The sequence below is a fragment of the Solanum lycopersicum genome, chromosome 12 (genome assembly GCF_036512215.1).
Source record: "Solanum lycopersicum chromosome 12, SLM_r2.1".
In the NCBI taxonomy this organism is placed as follows: Eukaryota; Viridiplantae; Streptophyta; class Magnoliopsida; order Solanales; family Solanaceae; genus Solanum; species Solanum lycopersicum.
Window position 1 is genome coordinate 47278261 of NC_090811.1, and position 21970 is coordinate 47300230.

At 31.0% G+C, this 21970-nt stretch overlaps 1 protein-coding gene and 1 long non-coding RNA gene across 2 annotated transcripts; one reads left to right on the forward strand and one right to left on the reverse strand.

The window, feature by feature from the left end:
- Window positions 1-2978: 2978 nt before the first annotated feature.
- Window positions 2979-12122, reverse strand: LOC138340737 (uncharacterized). The gene is made up of 4 exons (XR_011213499.1): window positions 12050-12122; window positions 10594-10657; window positions 4071-4137; window positions 2979-3247 (listed from the first exon to the last, which is right to left on the reverse strand). It is a non-coding gene; the product is annotated as an uncharacterized lncRNA (long non-coding RNA).
- Window positions 12123-16295: 4173 nt separating this feature from the next.
- On the forward strand, window positions 16296-18430 carry LOC101255276 (uncharacterized). Its single transcript, XM_004252380.1, has 3 exons — window positions 16296-16349; window positions 17375-17647; window positions 18326-18430. Exons 1-3 carry the CDS (start codon window positions 16296-16298, stop codon window positions 18428-18430), a joined length of 432 nt encoding a protein of 143 aa, XP_004252428.1.
- Window positions 18431-21970: the final 3540 nt, after the last annotated feature.

A 21970-nucleotide genomic window follows, 5' to 3' on the forward strand; every position in this document is an offset into this window, starting at 1 on the left:
AAAATCAAGAAACGGTGCTAGTGATTCAAAACACATCTATACTAGCACAAATAGTATCGGAGGGCATAGTGATAGACATGGAGGCAGACACACGTTCAATGCACATGTCCAGAACTAGTAATTCAAATAAACTTAAAAGCCTAGTGGAAGGAAACCTAGACTTTGCCCAACCCCAACTAATGATAACTAGGACCCTACATTATCCTGGGAGAAAAAGAAATACATTCCCATTAATCCTAAATAATCTACCACCCATTAGTCTCACATCCTTTCTAGAAAGAAGACTAGTCAATCTTAAGCAATCATCTTCATCACATCAACTGTAAAATGACCTTTCACGCGTCAATAACACAAATTTAATTAAAGAGCCTGGTTTGGTAGACGTTATATTTGTCACATATTCCTAAATTATAATGTTAATTGTTTCTCCTATTTCTTAAATCTTATTAGCTATTAAAATTGGGTGATGTGTTTTGGAAAAGTAGAGCTTTAGAAGGAGAAGAAATAGATATTTAATCATTAATAAGTTATATATTGTTTGTCAAATGGTCTTTGGAGGCTTTGTGATATCTACGTTTTACCTTTTATTTCGAACATTTGCTTAAATATCATTTTTCTATTTACTTTTGATCTTCTTTTTTTTTCTAGAAATATTTATTTACAATAATCCAGCCAAAAAAATCACGAACCAAATCCAAGACTATTCGAAATAGAAAAACTTCAATTATTCTTATTTTTTTAAGGGATAACTCCCAAGTACCCCCTCAACCTATGCCCGAAATCTCAGAGACACACTTATATTATATTAAGGTCCTATTACCCCCCTAAACTTATTTTATTAATAATTTTTTACCCCTTTTTAGCTTACGTGACACTATCTTGTGGGCCCAACGATGGTTGACTTTTTTTTCGAACTAGTGCCACTTAGGCTAAAAAGGGGTAGAAAATTACATATATAATAAGTTCAGGGGGGTAATAGGACCTTAGTATAGTATAAGTGTGTCTCTGAGATTTCGGGCATAGGTTGAGGGGGTACTTGGGTATTTTCCCTTTTTTTTATAAAGGAAAAAAATTAATAATTTTCGCATTGAATTCATACGTGCTTGTATTTTTGAGTTACCTTGAGATCATAAAATCTTTCTCTTTTGTGCAAGTTTGAACAAAGGGTTGTCTTCCAAAGGGTACTTTGAAAGCATGGCATGTATAACATGAAAATAGGGATGCCTTTTTAAGTTCTCTCCCTACTGTTTTAGAAAAATCTTTTTTCAGATGATATGTTGCTTACATTTCATGGATTTTATTAACTGGTTTACATTTCATATGCTTTTCAACATCCTTTAGTAGTTTTGTGGCCTCAAAATGGTTTTGGTTTAAATATAGTAAGTTTTCTCTTCTCGGTTATACAAAATTGACAGGATATAAATTGTGTATACTTTGTTCTGGTTTTTTTTGTTTGTTGTGAGAAGAGACAACTGCAAAACTAAGTACTACTCTTGGATGTACTCTTTTTACGCTATTATACAATTTTATCACTAGAATTGTAGATAAGAGGATTTAATATTTCTGTTGGAAAATTCTATTGCTAAATAATATTTCCTCCGTTTCACAAAGAATGACCTGATTTGACTTGGCATGATTTTAAGAGTATAAAGAAGACTTTTTAATGTTGTGATCCTAAATTAGAGTTAGTTTAAATGTACAAAATTGCCGTTTGATCTTGTGGCCTTCAACATGCCATGTGGAAAACTGGAATCAAAACGTTACCAAGAAAATAAAGAGGTCTTTTTGAAACAGACAAAAAATGAAAGGATATCATTCTTTTTGAAACGTAGGGAGCATTATATTTCTATAACTCGAGTTTACTTTTTGAAATTGTATATATATGTTGGTATCAATACGATCTGATGTGCTTATTTTTTATTTGGTGTGGCAATTGCAACATCATTCTGCTCTTGCTGAGATATATTTAGTGTTCCAAGAACAGAAAAGATATATTAACATGTAACTGAGTCTGGGATTCCGTACAAGGACGCGAAAGTTATGTGCATTAAGTTTGCTGAACTTAAGAAGTTCCAAGAAAAGGTTGAACATGCCTGTGCACTATAAAAGCACTCATCTCAATTCACGGACCCTAGATCCGACCTTGATTTCTGGAACAAGTGGAATGAGTTAGGGTGCAGCACTGTAACAAGATCATCTTCCAAGAGATGCTCCATGTAAAGAGGACTGTGCCTTCAAACTACAACCAGGTTAAAAATTGCTATCCTATTATTCAAATTTTCATATGTCCCACACCTAATAGGCTTGTATGGTTTGAATAGGTTATTGTAAAACTTGCCATTTACAAATCTGTTCATTAATTATATCAATTTTTTTACGTTTGTTTTTTTAAAGTAAAAAATGCTGCCTATTTGTCATCAACTATTGTACGACGGTCTGTTCATTGAATTTTATGTTCAATAGAGAAAACAAATGTCTCTTTTTACTTTATAAATCTAATATCCATTTTTGCACTTCTCTTATTTTATATTCATAGTTGGTTGAATTATTATCTTTGGATCTTTGAACGCACTTCAAAACTCCTCCTCAAAAGATTCAATTTGTAGAATAGCAAACATTGACTATTGAGATGGAAAGTATTGTGCGAGCTATGAAAGTGTAACTTACAACAAGGGTCCAAACAACCTCTGAGTTGTTCGTCTCAAGCTTTTTGTGTTACTGATAACATCTTATAGTGCAACAACTTTGAAAGAGCTAGTACAAGACTCTTAATCACGACTCTTAAAGGGATTGTTATATGAAAATCTACGGGGATAACGACTCTTAAATGAGATCACTCAAGAACCATTTTTGGTCCTCAAGCGATCCCTAATCATGAATGACTAGAAGCGATAGACTAACTTAAGCATGTAAAAGCTTAAAACAGAATAAAAATCATGAAACTGAAATACAAAACCTTAACTCAGAAGAAACACTGATAAATATAATATGTTCAATTCTCCATAAAATAGGCAACTTAAGTCTTTAAAATATTTAATAAAATAAATGATTAATACAGACTCCTCAACTATATTGACTAGCTAGGAAGCCTATAACTGCTAATGATGGAAGTCGGGATAAGACCCATGACATAATGACTAAACTGAAAAGTAAATGATATCCTACGGAATCAAGGAAGCTCACCATAGCTACTCAAACTCTTGGATGTTTCAACGAAGCTCCTGTTGATGATCCTGACTACATGTGTCTGCATCATGAGAAGATAAAGGACAAATGGCTCAGTACGTGGAATATACGAGCATGTAAGCGAAATTCTAAAGCCTAACATAAACTGAAATTTGATAAAAATGGAAACATACTTACCTCTTTTCAAACCTACTCAACTCAAGGAATACTCAACGATACTCAAACTTACACAACTCAAAAGTATTGAAGGATAAGATACTCTACTCAAAGATTAGATACTCAACTCAAAGATATGAGACTCAACTTTGGATACTCGATTCAGTATAAAACAACAATACACATGCAATATATGGAAAGATTTATAAAACAGTAACATCAACTTAGTTCGGTAAAGAAAATGTAATAACAAACTAAACTTTACTTATAAAATAATGTAATATAGTTTTTTTGGAAGTTTCTCTAACCGACAACGACCACTATGAGCCTAAGTGGTGATACAATACTTCACCTCATGTTGCCAAGGACCATTGTCACGCCTCGAGACTATCCCCGAGACGCGGACACGGGAGCTAGGACCATAAGTGATCCCAAGCTTACCCCGTTGGCATGATTATGAGCATACTAAAGAATATAAATTATTGTGGAAGCTAAATCATAATGTAATCCGAAAAGATGGAGGATACCCATATTTTATAACTGAGATATTTGAAAATAATGAGTTTAATATAAAGGAAATATTTACTCAATACTAAGCTAAAACTAACTATGTCTGAAAATAGCCTCTAAATTTACTAGAAATGCTAGGACAAGCCCTAGCTAAGTCTAGCAAAAACTGAAACTAAAGGACTAAATACTGAAAAGAAACTCATGACTATTGTCCTCACCATTGAATCTGCTGAACTGGAGATCGGATATCGATCTAAGCGTGATCTGGATGCTGAGAAACTAAACCTACATCACGAGAATATGTAGCGCAGGTATGCGTCAGTACTTGAAAGTACTAAGCATATAGGATAGAATAAAGCATAAATAAAACATAATTGAACAAGCACAAAAGCAAATATAATAATATGAATATGATATACTGAATAGTGAGATAACTGGATGCAATGATCAATTTATAGCATGAGGGAACTGAATATACTAATAAATGGTCAATGCAAGAGTTCTGACCAAACTGTGGGAGCTAGTAATGACCAATAATAAAACCACATGAGCTAAATGTGGAGTCTCATGTATACGCCCCTTTAGAAGGACCCAATATACCTTGCCAGAGGTATTAAGGCATGATGACATGATCACTAAACTGATTTCCCACATAGGGAACTTACAACCTACTTGGCTAGTAGTTTTGGGACTAATGGGTACGTTGAACCCTAGCCCAACTTGGTATTATGCTACTCCCATTGATTTATTTACTTAACTGATTATCTTTGAATTTTCCGTAAATACTGGATAGCTCAAAACTATACATGCAAACATAGATTGAAAAATTTAATCTGACAATGATCCATTAATAACTAAGGCATGTACAACTGAATAACTAAAATATCTGACCTAGCATGTGTAATTCAAGAACTAAATAAATACATAGCTAGGGTTCTAAAATTCATGTAATAATCTTAGTAATAACATGATAATCTGATTTGGAACATATAACTATTGAATTCATGAAGTTCTATTGAAGTTCTAGAAACCCTAGGTCTAATCATGATTTGGGAATCATGAATATGACTGAAAATTAGGTACCCAATGGGTGAAAGGAACCCACTAGCGAAATCCCACATACCTAGTGATTAAATTCACAGAGAAATGTTTAAATTTTGCGGCTGGAACTGTTGGAACCTTGTTGCATTCTTGAACTACGGTTCTTGACCTTTTTCTCTATTCTTACTTCTAATTTTGCAAGTTTTGATTAATTATTTAACTTAGATAAGTTTTAGTTATGTTTCTAGGCTTAAACTGAGTAAAATCTGATGATTTAGGGTCAAAACAATATATCTTAGGGTTTAAACAAAGTGGAAAAATACCAAAAGACCCCTGAGTTAGTTGTCGTCGGACCAAACGACGACCTGGACTAACGGTCCGTCGTTTGGGTCCGTAGGTTGGGCCTGTTTGACAGGACCTTACTAAAACATGCACAACTTTTTACTCAGAGGTCTGATTTTAGCAAGGTTGGTGGCTTTGGAAAACTAATCCAACAATCTATCTGTGGGTATGTCATGGGAGACCTAATTTTGTTTTTGCTAAGAGTTATGATCAATTAAAGTTAACCCAACTGCATTCTCCCCATAACTGTCTGTTAATTTTCATCTATGGTTAGACCTACGGACAGTAAATCAAACGACGGTTTGAGATGGTCAACCGTGGTTCGTATTAGAGAGTGGGTGAATGGGGTGTCGATCGACGGACACAGATTACGGACTGTGCTTTGACCTACGGATCGTAGGTCCATCTGTCGATCTGGTTTTAGCTAAATTTTCTGAACTTGAGTTTTTTGGGGGGTTTCTTACTCAATCGACGTATGTGCAGGACAGGCCGTGGTTTAGGCTACGGTTCATCGATTGAAACAAACTTTCCACTGCACCTACAGATTTTTAGAAAAGCTGATTTTTGTTCTATTTTGGCTACGGGGTGTTACAGCCATCATATACCTTGCCATCAGTATAAGATCTATCTTAACTTAGTGGATCAACTAGAATAACTTAAAGAGTCATGTAAAAAGTATGATCATTTACTACCCATAATGGCTACATGGTTTTATAGAGACTTGAGTTAATATGAACTCGCATCCCCGTATTGGTGCTCAATACTACTCCCAAAATATAAATAACTCATATGTTTTTAAAACAAACTTCTTTCTTTGGGTTGAGATAATTACTTACTACTTAGCCTAAAAGCTCTCTTGGAATCATTGTTCCATTTTCTTGCTCAAAACTCTTTCGATAATCTCAGTTTTCTCTTATCTTAAATGTGAACATTTATAAATTATTTAGTAATTACTTAGTTCCCTATAGCTTTTTGATAAGTGAAATCAAATTTTTACTCTTAGCTTAACTTGAAACTTTTATTATTAAAATAAAGTTAAAACATTTGCAAAAGACCCTTCAAAACTTTGGTAACTTCACTTGACCTGCTCTTAACTTCTAGACATGACTCTTAACTTCTCTTGACTTTGATCTTAGCTTTGCTTAAATTAAATTATGGATTCAAGGTTCTTGATCTCATGTTTATGGATGATTTCATGATGTTCCACTTAGAGGGTTAATGCATAATTATGAGCATTAACTACTCAACTCAAGGACCCAAAGACACTTCTTATCTCAAGATTGTTTGACTTATAGCATTGATGGGAATTATGGGCATGAAGTAGTTAACTGAAGAGCTTCATGGGAGCATGTGTTAGTCCCATGATTAAAATTATAATCTCAAAGGGGATAAGGAACTCAATAATCAAGATTTAGAACTTGAAGATACTACTCCTCACGGTGATACTCAAATTTATGGAGTCCATGCAGAAATTATAAGCATGAACAACTCGACTAAAAGGTCTACAGACATATTTGGAACTCATGTATACAACTCTTCTCATTCTCTTACTTGCTTCCTCGAATCTTAACTCAAATCAATAGTTGATCTCAAAGGATTCACGATTGTACCCAAATACTTTCTTGAACTCCACTCTTTATCTCTCTTGAATGTGAATTATGAATTCAAGAGTTATGGTTCATCATGTGAAAGATCTCGTGATGACAAGGTAGACTCATAAAAATGTTTTTCAGATACTCTTACTCACTTACTCGGTCCTTGAAACAAATTATTAGAAGTTTTAGAAGACTCCTCAAAAAGGCTTAGGGACACTCTTAGAATGTTCGAATAAATTCTCAAAACTTAACTCTTAACTCTACCTTGAATGTGATTTATGAATTCAATATTGTGATTCTTGGTAGGAAGGATCTCATGATGTTTATAGTATTTTAAGATAGCTAAATATGAGAAAAAGTCACGAAATCACCGTGTTGGAATAAGTTCGTGACGCGAAATCATATAAATAATTACTCATGAAATTAAATTTTGAGACGGAGGAGTCCGCTTCCTAATCGTGTCGCGGAGAAAACTTTTACACATAGGGGGAGCAAGTCAGCGACGTGGACTTGCATTCCATATCACACTCGACTTTTTCCTTCTTCATTTTCTAACCCCAATTCGTCTAAATTCGATTTTTATGGCTCAATCTCTCTTTAGATTCAGATACCCAACAATGTACACTATAATATAACTCTAAGAAATCTATAAATTGACACAATACCCTCAAGAACTCCTCACTCTCATCCCAGTTCAAGAACAAAAGCGACTTCAAGAATACATGTCAAAAACATTAAAGCTTCAACTTTTAGAACGAATGTAAATCTGAAACTAACATGATTGTCATGTGGGTGAACAAACTCCAATCTATGAAAGATTACGTACCTGAAAGAACCATCTTCTTGAATAACTTGGAGCAAAATCTGGGAAGATAGACCTAGACTTAGCATTTCTTGATTTCTTGAGTATAGAATTTTGGAGTGGATGACAGGGTTTTGATTTAAGAAAACTGATTTTCTACACGTTTAGTGAAATTTAGATGGATTTCTAAGGGTTGTAAAGACTAAAATACCCCTAAAGAAATAATTAAATGAGTGGGGAGTCGAAACTATTTTTTATCGGGCAGTGAATCCGTATTGGCTCCGCATCGTGGAGCTGCTGCCAAGTTTGTGCGTCTTAGTAAATTAATCATAACATTTTACTCAGAGCTCGGAATTGAGCAAACTCAGTGGTGGTTGAAAGAGGACTTAAAGGGCTTTAATTCTATATCTTATGAATCTACTAACTCATTCCGTACATAACATTATGGCCAGTTAAATTTGACCTAAAACTTTAGAAAAATTAGGAATCACTTGAGTACTTTTCTCTTCGGTTCTTCTTGGAACTTAAGGTTCTACATCTAGTGACCTTACCACTCAAGAAATTTTAAATTCCTTGCAAAAAATATATTATTCACTGGGAATAACGGTTCAAATCTTGGTTCAGAAATAGTTCTTGGGTGTTACAATATCTTCACCTTGAGTTCATTCATCCAGGAATGATGGTTGGACTGGGTATAAAATGGAAAGTATAAATCTCATTTTGCATAAATATGAAAAGTGGAATCACCCATCAAACTGCTGCCCTATTCACCTAATCTAATGGGGGAAAAAACCAAACTTTAAACGAAATGATGGGGGAATTCCTTATAAGTTCAAGTTTACCACAAAACTTGTGTGGAGGAACTATCCTTATTTTAAAAGGGAACAACAAAAAGTCTTTCTTTTCAAAAAGAAGGCAACTTTGTTTGTTCAGGACACAATATATTCCATATGAGAAATGGAAAGGAAAGAAATCCAACATGAAATATTTCAAAGTGTGGGGGTATCTAGCCAAAGTCCAAGTTCATAAATCTAAAAGGATTAAAATTGGATCTAAGAATGTGGAATGTAAAATTAGGCTTGAGTAGTTTAGTGAAATGTCTAAAAGACCTTGGAAAGAACAAAAAAAGAATGTACTTAATAAAGAGATTCATAGGCGTAGTAATTTTCAATAGCACATCTACTTTCTTCAAATATGATTTTGTACCATTTCTTGTGTCTTATGTAGACTCCTCCTTTTGAATAAATAGTGTCAATAGTAAGATTGACTTAATGTTGAGTAATACTATTGGAAGTTGGTTGATCTTCCTCCATGAAATAAACCTTTTGGGTTCAAAGTGAATACTTAGAATGAAAATGAAAGTCGATGGAACTGTTGAAAAATATAAAACAAGACTTTTTCTAAAAGACTTTAGACAAAAACAAGGTCTTGATTTTTTTGACACTTACTTGCTAGTAACTAGAATTACATTCATTTGGACGTTAATTGTGTTAGTTGTGGTATATGAACTACAAATTCAACAAATGAATGTGAAAATAAATCTCTTAAACAGATAATTAGAGGAATAAATTTACATGAAACAACCCGAGAGTTTTGTGGTTCATGGTAAAGAAAAGAAAGTGTGAGAACTTGTTAAGTCAATTTATGAACTAAAACAAGAACCCAAACAATGAGATAAGAAATTTGACCAAACTATGTTAGCAAATGGATTTAAGAATGATGGAAGTGATATATGTGTTCACATTAAAGTCACAAGGTCAATATTTGTTTATATATTGGTGATATGTTGATCATCACTTAAGACACTTATAACATCAATGCTACAAAACATACGCTAGAAAATAAGTTTGATATGAAAAATGTTGTAATTGTTGATGTGGGATAAGAATCCTTAGAACTCCGTAATGTTTAGCATTATGACGGTCTCATTGCATTGAAAAGGTACTTGACTAGTTCAAATATTTGGATTTCAATATCGTCAAGTCTAATTGTGCTAAAGTATAAAGAAGTATGTTGTCTATTACGAAGTGTGCGCGATCAGATATATCATGTGCTATTAGTGAAGAGAGTCGGTTCACGAGTGATCCCAATTGAACTCATTGGATGACAATGAAAAAAGTTTTGGAGTATTTAAGAAACACTAAAGCTATGTCTTGCATTATAACCATATCCAATAGTAATGAAAGGATATAGTGATGCATATTGGATCACTGGACAAATGAAGTAAAATCCACAAATGGATATGTATTTACTCTTGGTAGAGGAACAATATCTTGGAAATCTTCCAAAACAAGAAGACATGTATCGCTAGCTCTACAATGATCTCTAATTTAGGTGGTCTAGATAAGGCTAAAGAATGAGTTGAAAGACTCCAAAATTTCTTGATAGATATTCTTTTTTGCCCCAAACGATTGACATTAGTATGCATACACTTTGATAGTTAAGATGCAATAGGTAGGTCATAGAGCATGATGTATAATGGAAAGTCTCGTCATATAAGACATAGACATAATATGTTAGAAACTTATTCTCTAGTTGAATCACAAAACAGGCTATGTAAATTCAAAGGATAATGTGCCAAATTCACTTACAAAAAGGCCTAACTGGAGAGAAAGTGTCACAACCCAAAATGAGTCGTGAGTGGCACCCACACTTACCCCCCGTAGGTGGGCGAATCAACAAGTCTGAACCCCAACATACACCAATAATTCAACTATAAATAGCATAAAAAATGTGGAAGCTCCAAAAGTTATTAAGTAACCAATCTAAATAAGTTTCTAAAGTTTAATACTTTTATCCAAAAATCTGATAGTCATCACATTAAGGACATCTATTTTCAAATTACCAAGTCTAAAAGTGTTTAAAAAAACAAAATAAGCAAAAATATGGCCCATGTCCGAAATTCAAAGACATCAAGACGTGAATGAGAGAATTCAGCACGAGCTAGAATTAATAACTTACCCAAAACTCTGATATGCTGGAGACTGGCTAGGCTGAGGGCGAGTCGAAGTCGATGGTACACTTGCTGCACTCCACAAAAGAACAGAGAAGAAAATACAAGTAGGGGTCAGTACAAGGAACACGTACTGAGTAGGTATCATCGGTCAACTCAAAATAGAAATCAATATATAATGAATAATAATATAAAATCAACTACGATACTTAACAGGTGGCAAGCAACAAACACATGAACCTTTGACAACAACAACACCATAATAGGTACAACATCAAGCACACCTATGAGGACTTATGCCTCCACACCATACTCATTTGGAAAATAGGTTCCTAATTGAGATTAAGTATATTAAGTTACTTCAAGATTCTTTGCCTTTAATATTATTGTGTCGGAACGTGACACTCCGATCCCATAAATCCGTGTCGAAACGTGACACTCCGATCCCATAATATTGTGTCGGAACGTGACACTTCGATCCCATAATACTGTGTCGGAACGTGACACTCCGATCCAATTTTCTCATTATTTTATTTCAGCAAGTCTTCTTTATTCAAGGCGTCATTTTAATAGGGAGGGTTTAAGATTAGAAATTCAACACTCTCATAATTTTAAGCCAACCACAAACCACACAATCAAAACATACAACCACACAATCAAGTACATAGGAGACTTTACAATATCACTCAATACATATCAATCGCTATTTAGAGTTTATCTATCAAATAGAAATAAACCATAACCTCCCTCCACCGAAGAACTGAAGTCAAGCAAGTTACTTCTCCAATACTTTTTCTTTCCATAATGCCTCCGAATCTTTCCAATCTATCAAGTATATATGCATAATTTATAAGTTAACGAGTCTATAAACACTTACGTTATTTTATGTGCATCCTAAACCCACAACACATCTAACTTATAATCTTCTTTTCTAAAATTTAAACCTAAGGGCAAGTCTTAATTCCTCCAATTAGCATAACTTTAGTGGAATTTAAATAACCCAATACACCTAATATTTTATTACTTCACTCAATAGTTTAATAATTTAATACGCCTAATTAAGTGATATACGAACTAGGAATAACCTAAGTCACACGAATTGTAACAACTGCATATGAAGAATATGCAAAACCCATTAACAAATCATTAACTTCACAATTTGTCCCATAGTTTAATTCTATTTTATTTATATAAGTATCTATATATGTTGTGTCCTATCTTCTACCTTAACCAACACATGAACACATTCACTATACATATACACTTTAATGCTCCCACTTTAAAGTATAATAATAATAAATACTCAAGTCAATATCACCTAAAATTGATCCAATCATCACGCTTGTACTTGAATTTTTTTTTCTTTCAATCGATTTTGTGAAATATATATATGATAATAAATGTCATGCATAATTTCATAAGGTACTCTCTGCAAACAAGGTGCATATCAATTCAATAATTTACCTGTCGTATTATCTTTGACATGCGGCTTCTCTTGATTCCCTTCTTTTCTTTTCTAATTCAGTATAAGAAAAATGGAAAAAACCCTATTGATTTTATAATTAATTATAACTATATAATAAATGTGACCCACTATTAATTTTAAAGTTTTTCTATTTAACCACCAACTAATTAAATTATTTAAAACTACCCCACTAATTTTATAATTATAATTATTAATAGTTCAAAACACCCATTTAAAATCTATCGAAAAAATATTTATGAAATAAAAAAGCTCTAGTACTCAAAACGACCAAAAGAGTCGTTACAGAAAGTTTAAACATCATCTAAGGGAATGGGGTTTACGGCTTAGGATAAAATTGTGACTGACAGTTCAACATTGTCCACAAAGTCAATCCATTGTTATGATGAAGACGATGCTCAGGAACAAGGATGCAACATTAAGGCTTGTTAATGAGTTAATCAAACTTAATGTTTTTCATGATATTCTAAGATTGGCTGATTTTACCGAATAGTGTATCTACGCGATAACATGATTAAAAATCACCTATGTGAGTGGAGTGTTAGCAGCTTCAAAGAGAATTATTGTCAAAAGTCTATTCTCTATACACTCATGAAACCAGGAGGTATTCATTACTAAAACTAACACAATCGTAAGAATCATAAAAGGAAAAGGATTAATTGTGTGACATATGATTGTCTAGGTATAACTAGAGCTCGACGGTTCAAACATATCGCATCTATCAATTGACTGAGTATATTTGACATATGTTCACTACAGAAAGTCCAAGGGAAATTCTACTTATCCAGCTGCAATAAATTTTTCCTTGTAAAGTACACATACTTTTCCATTTATTTTTCGTGGAGTCATTCCCCATTCCTGCGGGGGACTGTTGAGTTTTAAAAGGTGTGAATGGAAAATGAAGAGTTGCAACTTTTATTAAGAGTTGCGACTTAAATGAAAAATTGCGACTTTTATGAAATATTGTGATCTTTCCCAAAGATTGTGGTTTTTCCAAAGGTTTGTGACTTTTTCGGTAAGGCACAATATGTGATTTCCCAAAGGTTTATGACTGTTTCGGTAAGGCACAATAAGAATTTTTCAACACTACCCTTTGTTTTCTATAAATTGAGAGATTTCCTCTCAGTTTAGTTGAACCATTTTTTCTGAACTTCTTTTTCAACTACTAAATCTAGTATTCAATGAGTATTCTACAACCGTTGAGTAATTTGTTGACACCGTGGGTTTAGGTACGATACACCGGTGAGTAAGTGCATTCTATCCTGGGAGAATATATTCTGTTAACCTCGGGTACTTGAGGGAAATAATTTCCTTAAGGACACACTCAGTTTGCGATTCTATTTCCTAATCAGTTTGTGATTCTATTTTCTTAGCTTGTCTTATATTTTCTAGTTTTGAAAATACTCTTTAATGTTTGTTGTTTATTACCAAGTTCTTCAAAGTTTTGTTTTAAGTATCTCAAGAATACAAGATGAACAACGTAGTAATTTGCTGCCCTCCAGAAATTAGAAATGTCTTAAACAAAGGTTGAAGTATGTTGTGACAGAACCAAGTTCCACATTTATTTTATAAAAGAAATACAAAAAGAATATTCTTCTGTTTCAGAGTAAGTATGGTATTTCAGAGATGATGTACTGTTTAAAATTTTGTTAAGTTTTCCAATTCGAACAGCCTGATAGGGTTGCAAGATTTAAAAGACTATACATTTTTAATTTAAGATTCCAAAATTTAAAAATATTGCGTAATTTTTTAAATTTCATATGTCAAGTTAAACTATGAATTAGGGGATCGAGGGGATGAATGCAGTCCCAATAGAAAAGGTGAAAAACCGAATCACAACTTTAAAATGTATAGTAATATCAACATTTGATAATATATGAATGCTAACTGCCCATGAAATTCAGGAAACAAACTGTTAAGCTCTCCTCACATAACTATATAAATACTATTTATTTCTCCTTTTCAAAATCATAAAATACATAATAGTTGAGATACTTAATCTCCCAGAGATCATAAGGCTTAGTGTTTTAATTAACTATTAGACAGTAGATATATAGATGTTGAGAATTTTATTTTCAAATATATATTTGTCCATGAAATTAGATTAGATTTTGATTTTCATGAAATATTTTCAAGTTTCTAATAATCTTGCTCACAATGCAAGACTAACAAATTTAGATTCAAGAAATCAGCAAAGACAACATCATTACTCAAAGTAATTTACCGAATTAAGCGTCCTTGGTAGAAATGAATGTTCACCAATTATTTGGCAAGTGTAGTATTTAAAATGATTGTCTTAATATGTAATCATGTTGGTGTATTGATAATAATGAAATAGTCAACATTAGTCACAAGATAATGGTCCTACCTGTCAAACAAAATACATAAACAACTATATTGAGAGTAAATTTTTGCACGGAGTAAAATAAGCTCATAATATAAAATCATTGATTTCTTTAATTTGTTTGTATTTAGACCAATTTAGGTGATCTGTTTATTTTATTAACTAAATTTATTTTAATATGTTTAATTTAACCTATTTTAAGATTAGGCTAATATAATGTCTAAATTGATCCATGTAAAGTTTTATTTAATATGTTGATGTTGATGTATTATATATAGTCATATATAAGAAAAAAGTTGTATTAGAGTACACAAATTAAAGAAATAAAACTTAATAACAATTTGGTAGATTGGGCTATGACTCGGAATTTAGTCCACTTCAATCCAAGTAACATGACTCGTTTCTTTTTTAACTCAATTCGATTGAATATGCCCAAATTTAATCTAACCCATTCATTTGACTATAATAGTTTAAAATCAAATCGAAAAAAATTATTGATCGATAATGAGTTATTCATTGGTGATTTTGGTAATAGTTCTGATTTTTTTACTATCAGATATTGCTTTTTAACGAGTTAATGTCTTTTCTTAACGAGTAATCGATAACCCCCTAGTAAATTAAAAAATTTATATTTATACCGTTTAGTATATAAAGTGTTTGGCTTAGAGTTTTGTTTCATGCGCATATTTCTGATTGTTTTAAACTCTCAAATATTCTAAAATGTGAATATATTTGCTTTTGAGCAAGACACAATTTGTCCACTTATATAAATGATTTACTTAGTTTGTCACCTTGTTTCTAAGTTATTTTTTATGATTTTTTAAATCAAATTTCAATGGTTAAATCAATTAATCAATAACCGATGGATAGTATCTTAATGATTTAACATGTCTAACAACAACCGATAGATCCAATCAATAAATTTTAAAATCGAATCAGACCAATCAACACACCACCCTACATTTGATACTTCTAGAATAAACAATTTTTATAAATAAATAATTAAAAATTATCGATTATACTTTTTATTAATGAATTATCAAAATAAGAATTGCTAGCTACAAACTAGTGGAGGATTAGCAAAGAATTAATATCCTAACTGATTCCTTTTTTTCTCCTAATAAAGGAAAAGTCATGATTATTATTTAGAGGCATTTTAACATATTAGCTAGAAGTTGAAATAAAATGATCTTTTTTTTAATGAAATGTAATTTAATGATAAAAAGTTTTATTCACTAAAAAACACTTGCTTAATTACTAATTCTAGTGTGATCAACTTGAATAAATGAGTAAAAATACGCGTCAAATCTAATGTATATAATCCGATCCAACTAATGACATTAATAATCACATGAATAAGCTATTATTGAAATCTAATTAACGCTAGTGATGTAACCTCTTATATTATAAGACTACAATTTTGGCATACTAAATTTGTATAACTTAATAATCAAGACTTACATTTTTTTTAAAAATAAATCTTTAAGTAAATTATATTTATTTAAAATCATTTTAATTGTTTATTATTTTAATTGAGAAAAAAACTTACATTGTTCGTGTAGATGAGAATAATCATGATTTTCCATAGAAACTAATGATTTCTTGTCAGATCTCAACTTGTATGACAATCAAATTGGGAGTGGAGAGACGTTTGAAGGTGACAAGTTGTCAGATCTGAATAGGTCTGATACTTGTCAGCCGCTTATAGCTTTTAATGAGGTGGTTGAAATAAAAACTGGTGTTGGTAAGAAGAGAAGTCCACCAAACCAAAAAAGGAATGGTAAGGGAATGATTGAATCAAATTCTGATGTTGATGGAGCCGAAGCTAAAAGAGAATCAGAACATGAGATACACATATGAACGGAAAATAAAGGAGAAAGAAGATGCAAACCTTGTTCAAGGCTCTTCATGCATTGGTTCCTACTCTACCTGCTAAGGTAAAAAAAGTTCTTTCAATGACATGCCTTGTTTTTTACTATTCAATTTCTTATCGAGGAAAATTATTCAATAAATTTGTGATTATCTAAAAAAAAATTTATTTTTATTTTATTGTCTTCTGCAACCTTAATTAATAATTATAATCATATCATCAAGAATTATTCCAAAAATGGACATGGTTTTTTTTAATCAAATAAAAACTTGTAAAAGATTATTAAAGGAGATATGATTTTATATATATATATATATATATATATATATATATATATATATATATATATATATATATATATATATATATATATATATAATATGTTTAGTAACAAAAAAATAGAGAGACAATTTCTTGTAGAACCTCAATCAAATGGGAATAAATTTATTTGGTAATATACACATTCCTCTTATTACTAATTTGTACATATCTACATGTTAGTTTTAAAATAGAATAATAAGATGTGTTTTGTTTATCAAAAAAGTGAAGAATAAAACAATATAGATCTTCTGATTTTTCGCAGATAGTTAAAAAGATCCACAAATTTATTTATATTTTCTGTTCTAGCATAAGAATATCAAGTTCTCAACATTATTCTAAATTTTCCAAAAAGAACATTTTCTTAATATGTATAAAGTACTTAAAAAGTATATCATTAACCATATAGAACCATTATACTCGTAGTAATGTATTTTCAGTTGTTATTACCGACAAACTTGCTTTTTTCATATTAATTGCAACCAATAACATTTTTTAATGTATAAATCAGTTATTACAATTAATTTTATTGTCTGCTGCGTGATAGACAGGATTTAAAGATTATAAATTTATAATTATGGCCTTATTTTGTAATTTGTACTTATTAAATGAATCTTTTTAGACACTTATAAATGACTTGAAACTAATTAATTCGTATATGATATGTTCTTGATTTCTTCATGTGTGTTTACTTTTCCCTTAGTTAGTGAAAATCTCGACTTCGCGATATGAAGTAGAAATAAATTAATTTCATATTTGTTTTTGTATATGCAGACTGATAAGTCTACAATAGTTTATGAAGCAGTGAACCACATCCTAAAGCTGCAGAATACTTTCAAAAAACTTGAAAGTCAAAAGCAAGAAAGGCTAGAAGAATATATCATAAGGTTGATGGATTCACAACAAGTTGGTAATAGTTGGGAGAAGGATGTGAGTGATCAAGGATCAATATGTAATTCAACAGCTATTACACCAACTAATCCTGGTGCTAGTCCCCTTATTCCAACAGCTTCTTTTATATGGAGTTCACCAAATGAGATACTAAATGTATGTAGTGGAGATGCACATATTAGTATTTATTTGTTGTCCTAAGAAGCTAGGGCTATTTACCATCATTTGTTATGTTTCGGACAAACATAAGATGGACATTGTGTCTGCTCAAATTTCATATGATCATTTGAGAAGCATGTTCATGATCAAAGTTCATAGAAGTCCTTTCTTTTTTTTTTTCAAAATTATATATAGGTCATTTGAACACTGTGAACTAGGGTTTTTAGTTAGCACACTCTTCGATTTATTTTACGTTTCTTTGTTTGATTGATCAAGAACTTGAAGAATTACAAGTGTTAGTAAATTCTTTTAAATAGGGTGTTCGAGAAATATATAGTTGTTTATTCTTTTATAAGTTTGCGTCTAATTAAACATATATCTTCACATGAAATGGAAGTAAAATAAAAGAATATATGTCTATCCTTTTTTTAGAAATGCCTCCTCCCACCTAGTCTCACCCTGAGGTTGAAATTCACTATTTGCTACTACTTATAGTTTAGTCATAAATTATGTTTAGAAATTATTTAGATTAACTTACCTGAGTCAAGTGTTTAAAATAAATATACAGTTTTTCTACTTTTACAAGACCATATGGATAACATGTATACATATATATTTAGTAAGTATATTATTACTGCTTAGTTCTAAAAACATGTTTGATCAATGTATACTCAGGCTAAAGGTGGAAGTGGCATATCTCAATTATCGAATGTCTTTACAGTGGAAAAAAGGTTTAAGCAAGCTGTAATTGAGATAATGTCCTTGACAACCCCCAAATAAAAAGTTTAGTTTCAAACTAAAGTTCATGCGGTTTTAGAGGATGGACGGTTGTTTCCGTGAAGGCCATATAGTTCATCCAATTGAGAATAAACGACTGCGGCCGTAAAGGCTATTTTATTTACTTTTGTATTTCTTTTGTGTATCGCTGTTTAGGCATTATCTATTTACTTCATAGTTCATCCGTTAAAGAATGAACAGTTGTGTCCTAAAAACTATTTTATTTTATTTAGCATTTTATGATGAACGTCTGTCTCCGTATAGGATGCATGAAAACTATGAAAAGTTTCTTACAATGATATTTATAAATTAAATAGCAAAATGTTCGTTTATGTGTTTGCTTTAAGGGTGTGTTTGGTATGGATGGATGTTTATCAATTCCAAGAACCAAAGTTTTAATTTTCCAACTCTCACCAACTCTTTTTATAAATACAAAAAATAACTTATTTATTTTTAAAAAAATTATAACGCATGAGTGCTTTTTTTCTACTTCTTAAAATTCAAATATGACGAGATGCAAAACATGAATCACATTTGTAATTATGATTTTTCTATAATTGAAGGCCTATTATAATAAAATTAAATTCGACTTTAAAGCGCTTATAATTAATTTTTTGAGCTGCTCCTAATTCTCGACCCTCATTCTATAGCATTTTTCTAAATTATAATTTATAAATAGTCTTGACATAAAAAAAAATCTTACCTACCAAATAATAGAAATAAGAAATAAACTGAAATTACTCATTCTTACTCCCTTCCAAACAAGCCCTAAGAGATAAAAAAAATTATCACGTTCCTTAGGTTTTCTGAAGAGGGTAAGCTAAGAAAGTTATTTATATTTTGTTATGTAAAGAGAAATTCTCTTTTAAGTCGCATGATCTATAATTGAAGTATATCATTATGAAACTAATCTTTTATTAGCCAAATCTTTATACTTATTCGTTTCCCCTTTTTTCTTACTTGCTCATCGCGCGGTTCTATGAAGACTAATATATTAGTTGTTTATTTGGTTAGTATTTACAAAGTTTAAGATTGATGTTTCAATTACTTTCCCAACACTTAATTCGTCCAAATATCGGTACGTATCACACATGAACAAAAGCAAATGCCTAATGATAGTAGTTCTTTTTTACAATTAGCATGTAAGTATAGCTTATGGATTGGTTATTTGCTTAAGGGGTTGTTTAGTAGGATGTATAATAATAGTACTACTGAATAGGATTATATGATGCTTGATATATTTGTGGTGGAGTTGCATAATATAAATAGAGGCATGAGGTTCGACGTTAATAACATGTCTTATGAGGTAATTAAATATGGTTATATTTTGCCATCACATAATTTCTTAATACATTTCGCATATTGTATCACCCTTTACAGATTTGTTTTTAGTTATATATATTGATTTCAAGAGATTTTCATCCCTATAAATAAGTTTATAAAATTGTAAAGGTGTTGGTTCAACTTATCTCTTCTGCTTGCATTCCTTAGGAATTATTGGCATTGGAGTGTGAGTCGTGCAATAACCTTATTGTTTTCCTTGTAATTGGCTCAATGACTATTATTCATCTGCTTCAAAAACTTAATTATCTTTTTATTTTGTTTTGCAATTACTTGATCACATAGTTATATTTACATGTGAATCTTAAGAAAAATTATACTCTTGTACTGATTTGAAATATGATCCCTAATGTATTAAAAATGACATAGATTTATTTTATTTACCTGCTAGACCATAGTTGTCTTTAGCTTCGGTTATGGATTAAAATAGCTCTTTTTCTATATATTGGATCTTGATTTTTTTTATGGTAAAAAATGTCCGTACTTAAAACATATTATGAAACTTTATTTATCAATTTTTAGTTTAATAGATGGTGAAGAGTTATTGGTACATATGAAAATAAGTCTCATTTTGTTTGAATTTATTAATTGGTGGGGATGGATTTTTAAGGACTAACCGTTATATGGTTAAAGGATGATCATTAAGAAGTTGAGTTAAATCAATTGGAGTTTGTTTGGATTGATTTTATCCTTTGTTAAAGGGATGACCATTAAGAATAAAGTCTTTTTGAATATATTAAAGATATTTTTGAACCTATTTTTTTCTTCAAAAATAGAGAATTCACATACAATGAAAAAATCGATAATAATATATTAAATTAAAAATAGAGTGTGAAAAAACGATATTAGATATGTATGAAAAGTTTATTTCTATTTTAATTTGAGAATAAAAAAACTATTTTCAGTAGACTTAATTCAATTAAAGTAATTTAAAACAAATAATAGAAACAATGTGAAAAAATAGCATAGTAACAATAATAACTCTAAATCAGTACTATATAATAAACAGACATCATAAATAAATATATAATCTATTGAAATTGAATAAATATTTATTTTATAATAAATATTATATCTAAATATTTGGTTAATAGTATATAGCAAAAACTACCCAAATGCACATCTTATTTTTATCATAATCTCTAAGATTCCCTACCATTTAAAAATAATAATAAAAAATCCTCTCTCGGATACATTCATTCCTTGTGTATCTGAAACCTATCTCTTTTTAATACATTCCTCACCTCTCGGTACATCTCTCTCCTATATAACCAATGTCATATGCCCTCTCAAATACATATCTCACTTACGTATCTGGAATATTTTTCAAAAAAGAAGTAAAATATGGTACTAAGAGAAAAAAATCAAAAAGAAAATGAAAAAACAAAAAGCCAAAAATCATAATTACAGTTTTACAACAAACGCAAGCATAGAGAGAGGCCAGAAAATACTCAAAATCATGAAACATAACAAAAATGGTTCATATCGACAAACCCCTATTTGCAGCTCCCTTTACGTCACACCATACATAACTATTTTCTTCTGGCGTCATATACTTTATTTTCATTTTCGTTTGATGTTCAATAAGTATTTCGAGTCTCTATTTATTTATGTGGAAAGACTTCAAATTTATAGTTAAAAACAAAAAAATAATTGTTAATTACTTTATCCATTTTCAATGTTTATTAGCTATTTATACGGTGAAGAAAAAATTTTACAGTGAATTAACTTTCATATCAGTGAAATTCATCATATTTTGTGGAAAAAGGGTAAAAGATGCCCCTCGACTTTGGTTTATGATTTGACTTTACCCTAGCTGTTAAAATGAAGTTAAATTTACCCCTCCCATTACTAATTTCACCAAATTACCATATATTAGACGGAATCCCCAAAATTAACCCAAATTTAACCAATTACCCAATTTTTTTTAAAAAAAATCTTATTCCCTGGTTTTAACCCAATAACCCGACCCCTCTAGGATAACCACCAACTAACCCAATTAACTGTATTACCAATTCACATTTTCTCCCAAATTTACCCATTAACTTCTCCTTCAATTATCTACAGTGATCTTGATCAACAAATCATATTTTTGCCAACGTAAGGTAAGATTTTTTGATTTTAGGTTGATTTTTCTACAACATCTCTCTATCGTTCTACCCACTGTTCTTCCAGCATCTCACTGTTGGAATTAATACATTA

Bases quoted from the DNA above. Each gene is read 5' to 3' on its own strand.
- LOC101255276 (XM_004252380.1), top strand. From the start codon at position 16,296: ATGCAAACCTTGTTCAAGGCTCTTCATGCATTGGTTCCTACTCTACCT. The intron at 16,350-17,374 runs GTAAAAAAAGTT...TTGTATATGCAG, and splicing joins TTCCTACTCTACCTGCTAAG to ACTGATAAGTCTACAATAGT. The intron at 17,648-18,325 runs GTATGTAGTGGA...ATGTATACTCAG, and splicing joins CACCAAATGAGATACTAAAT to GCTAAAGGTGGAAGTGGCAT.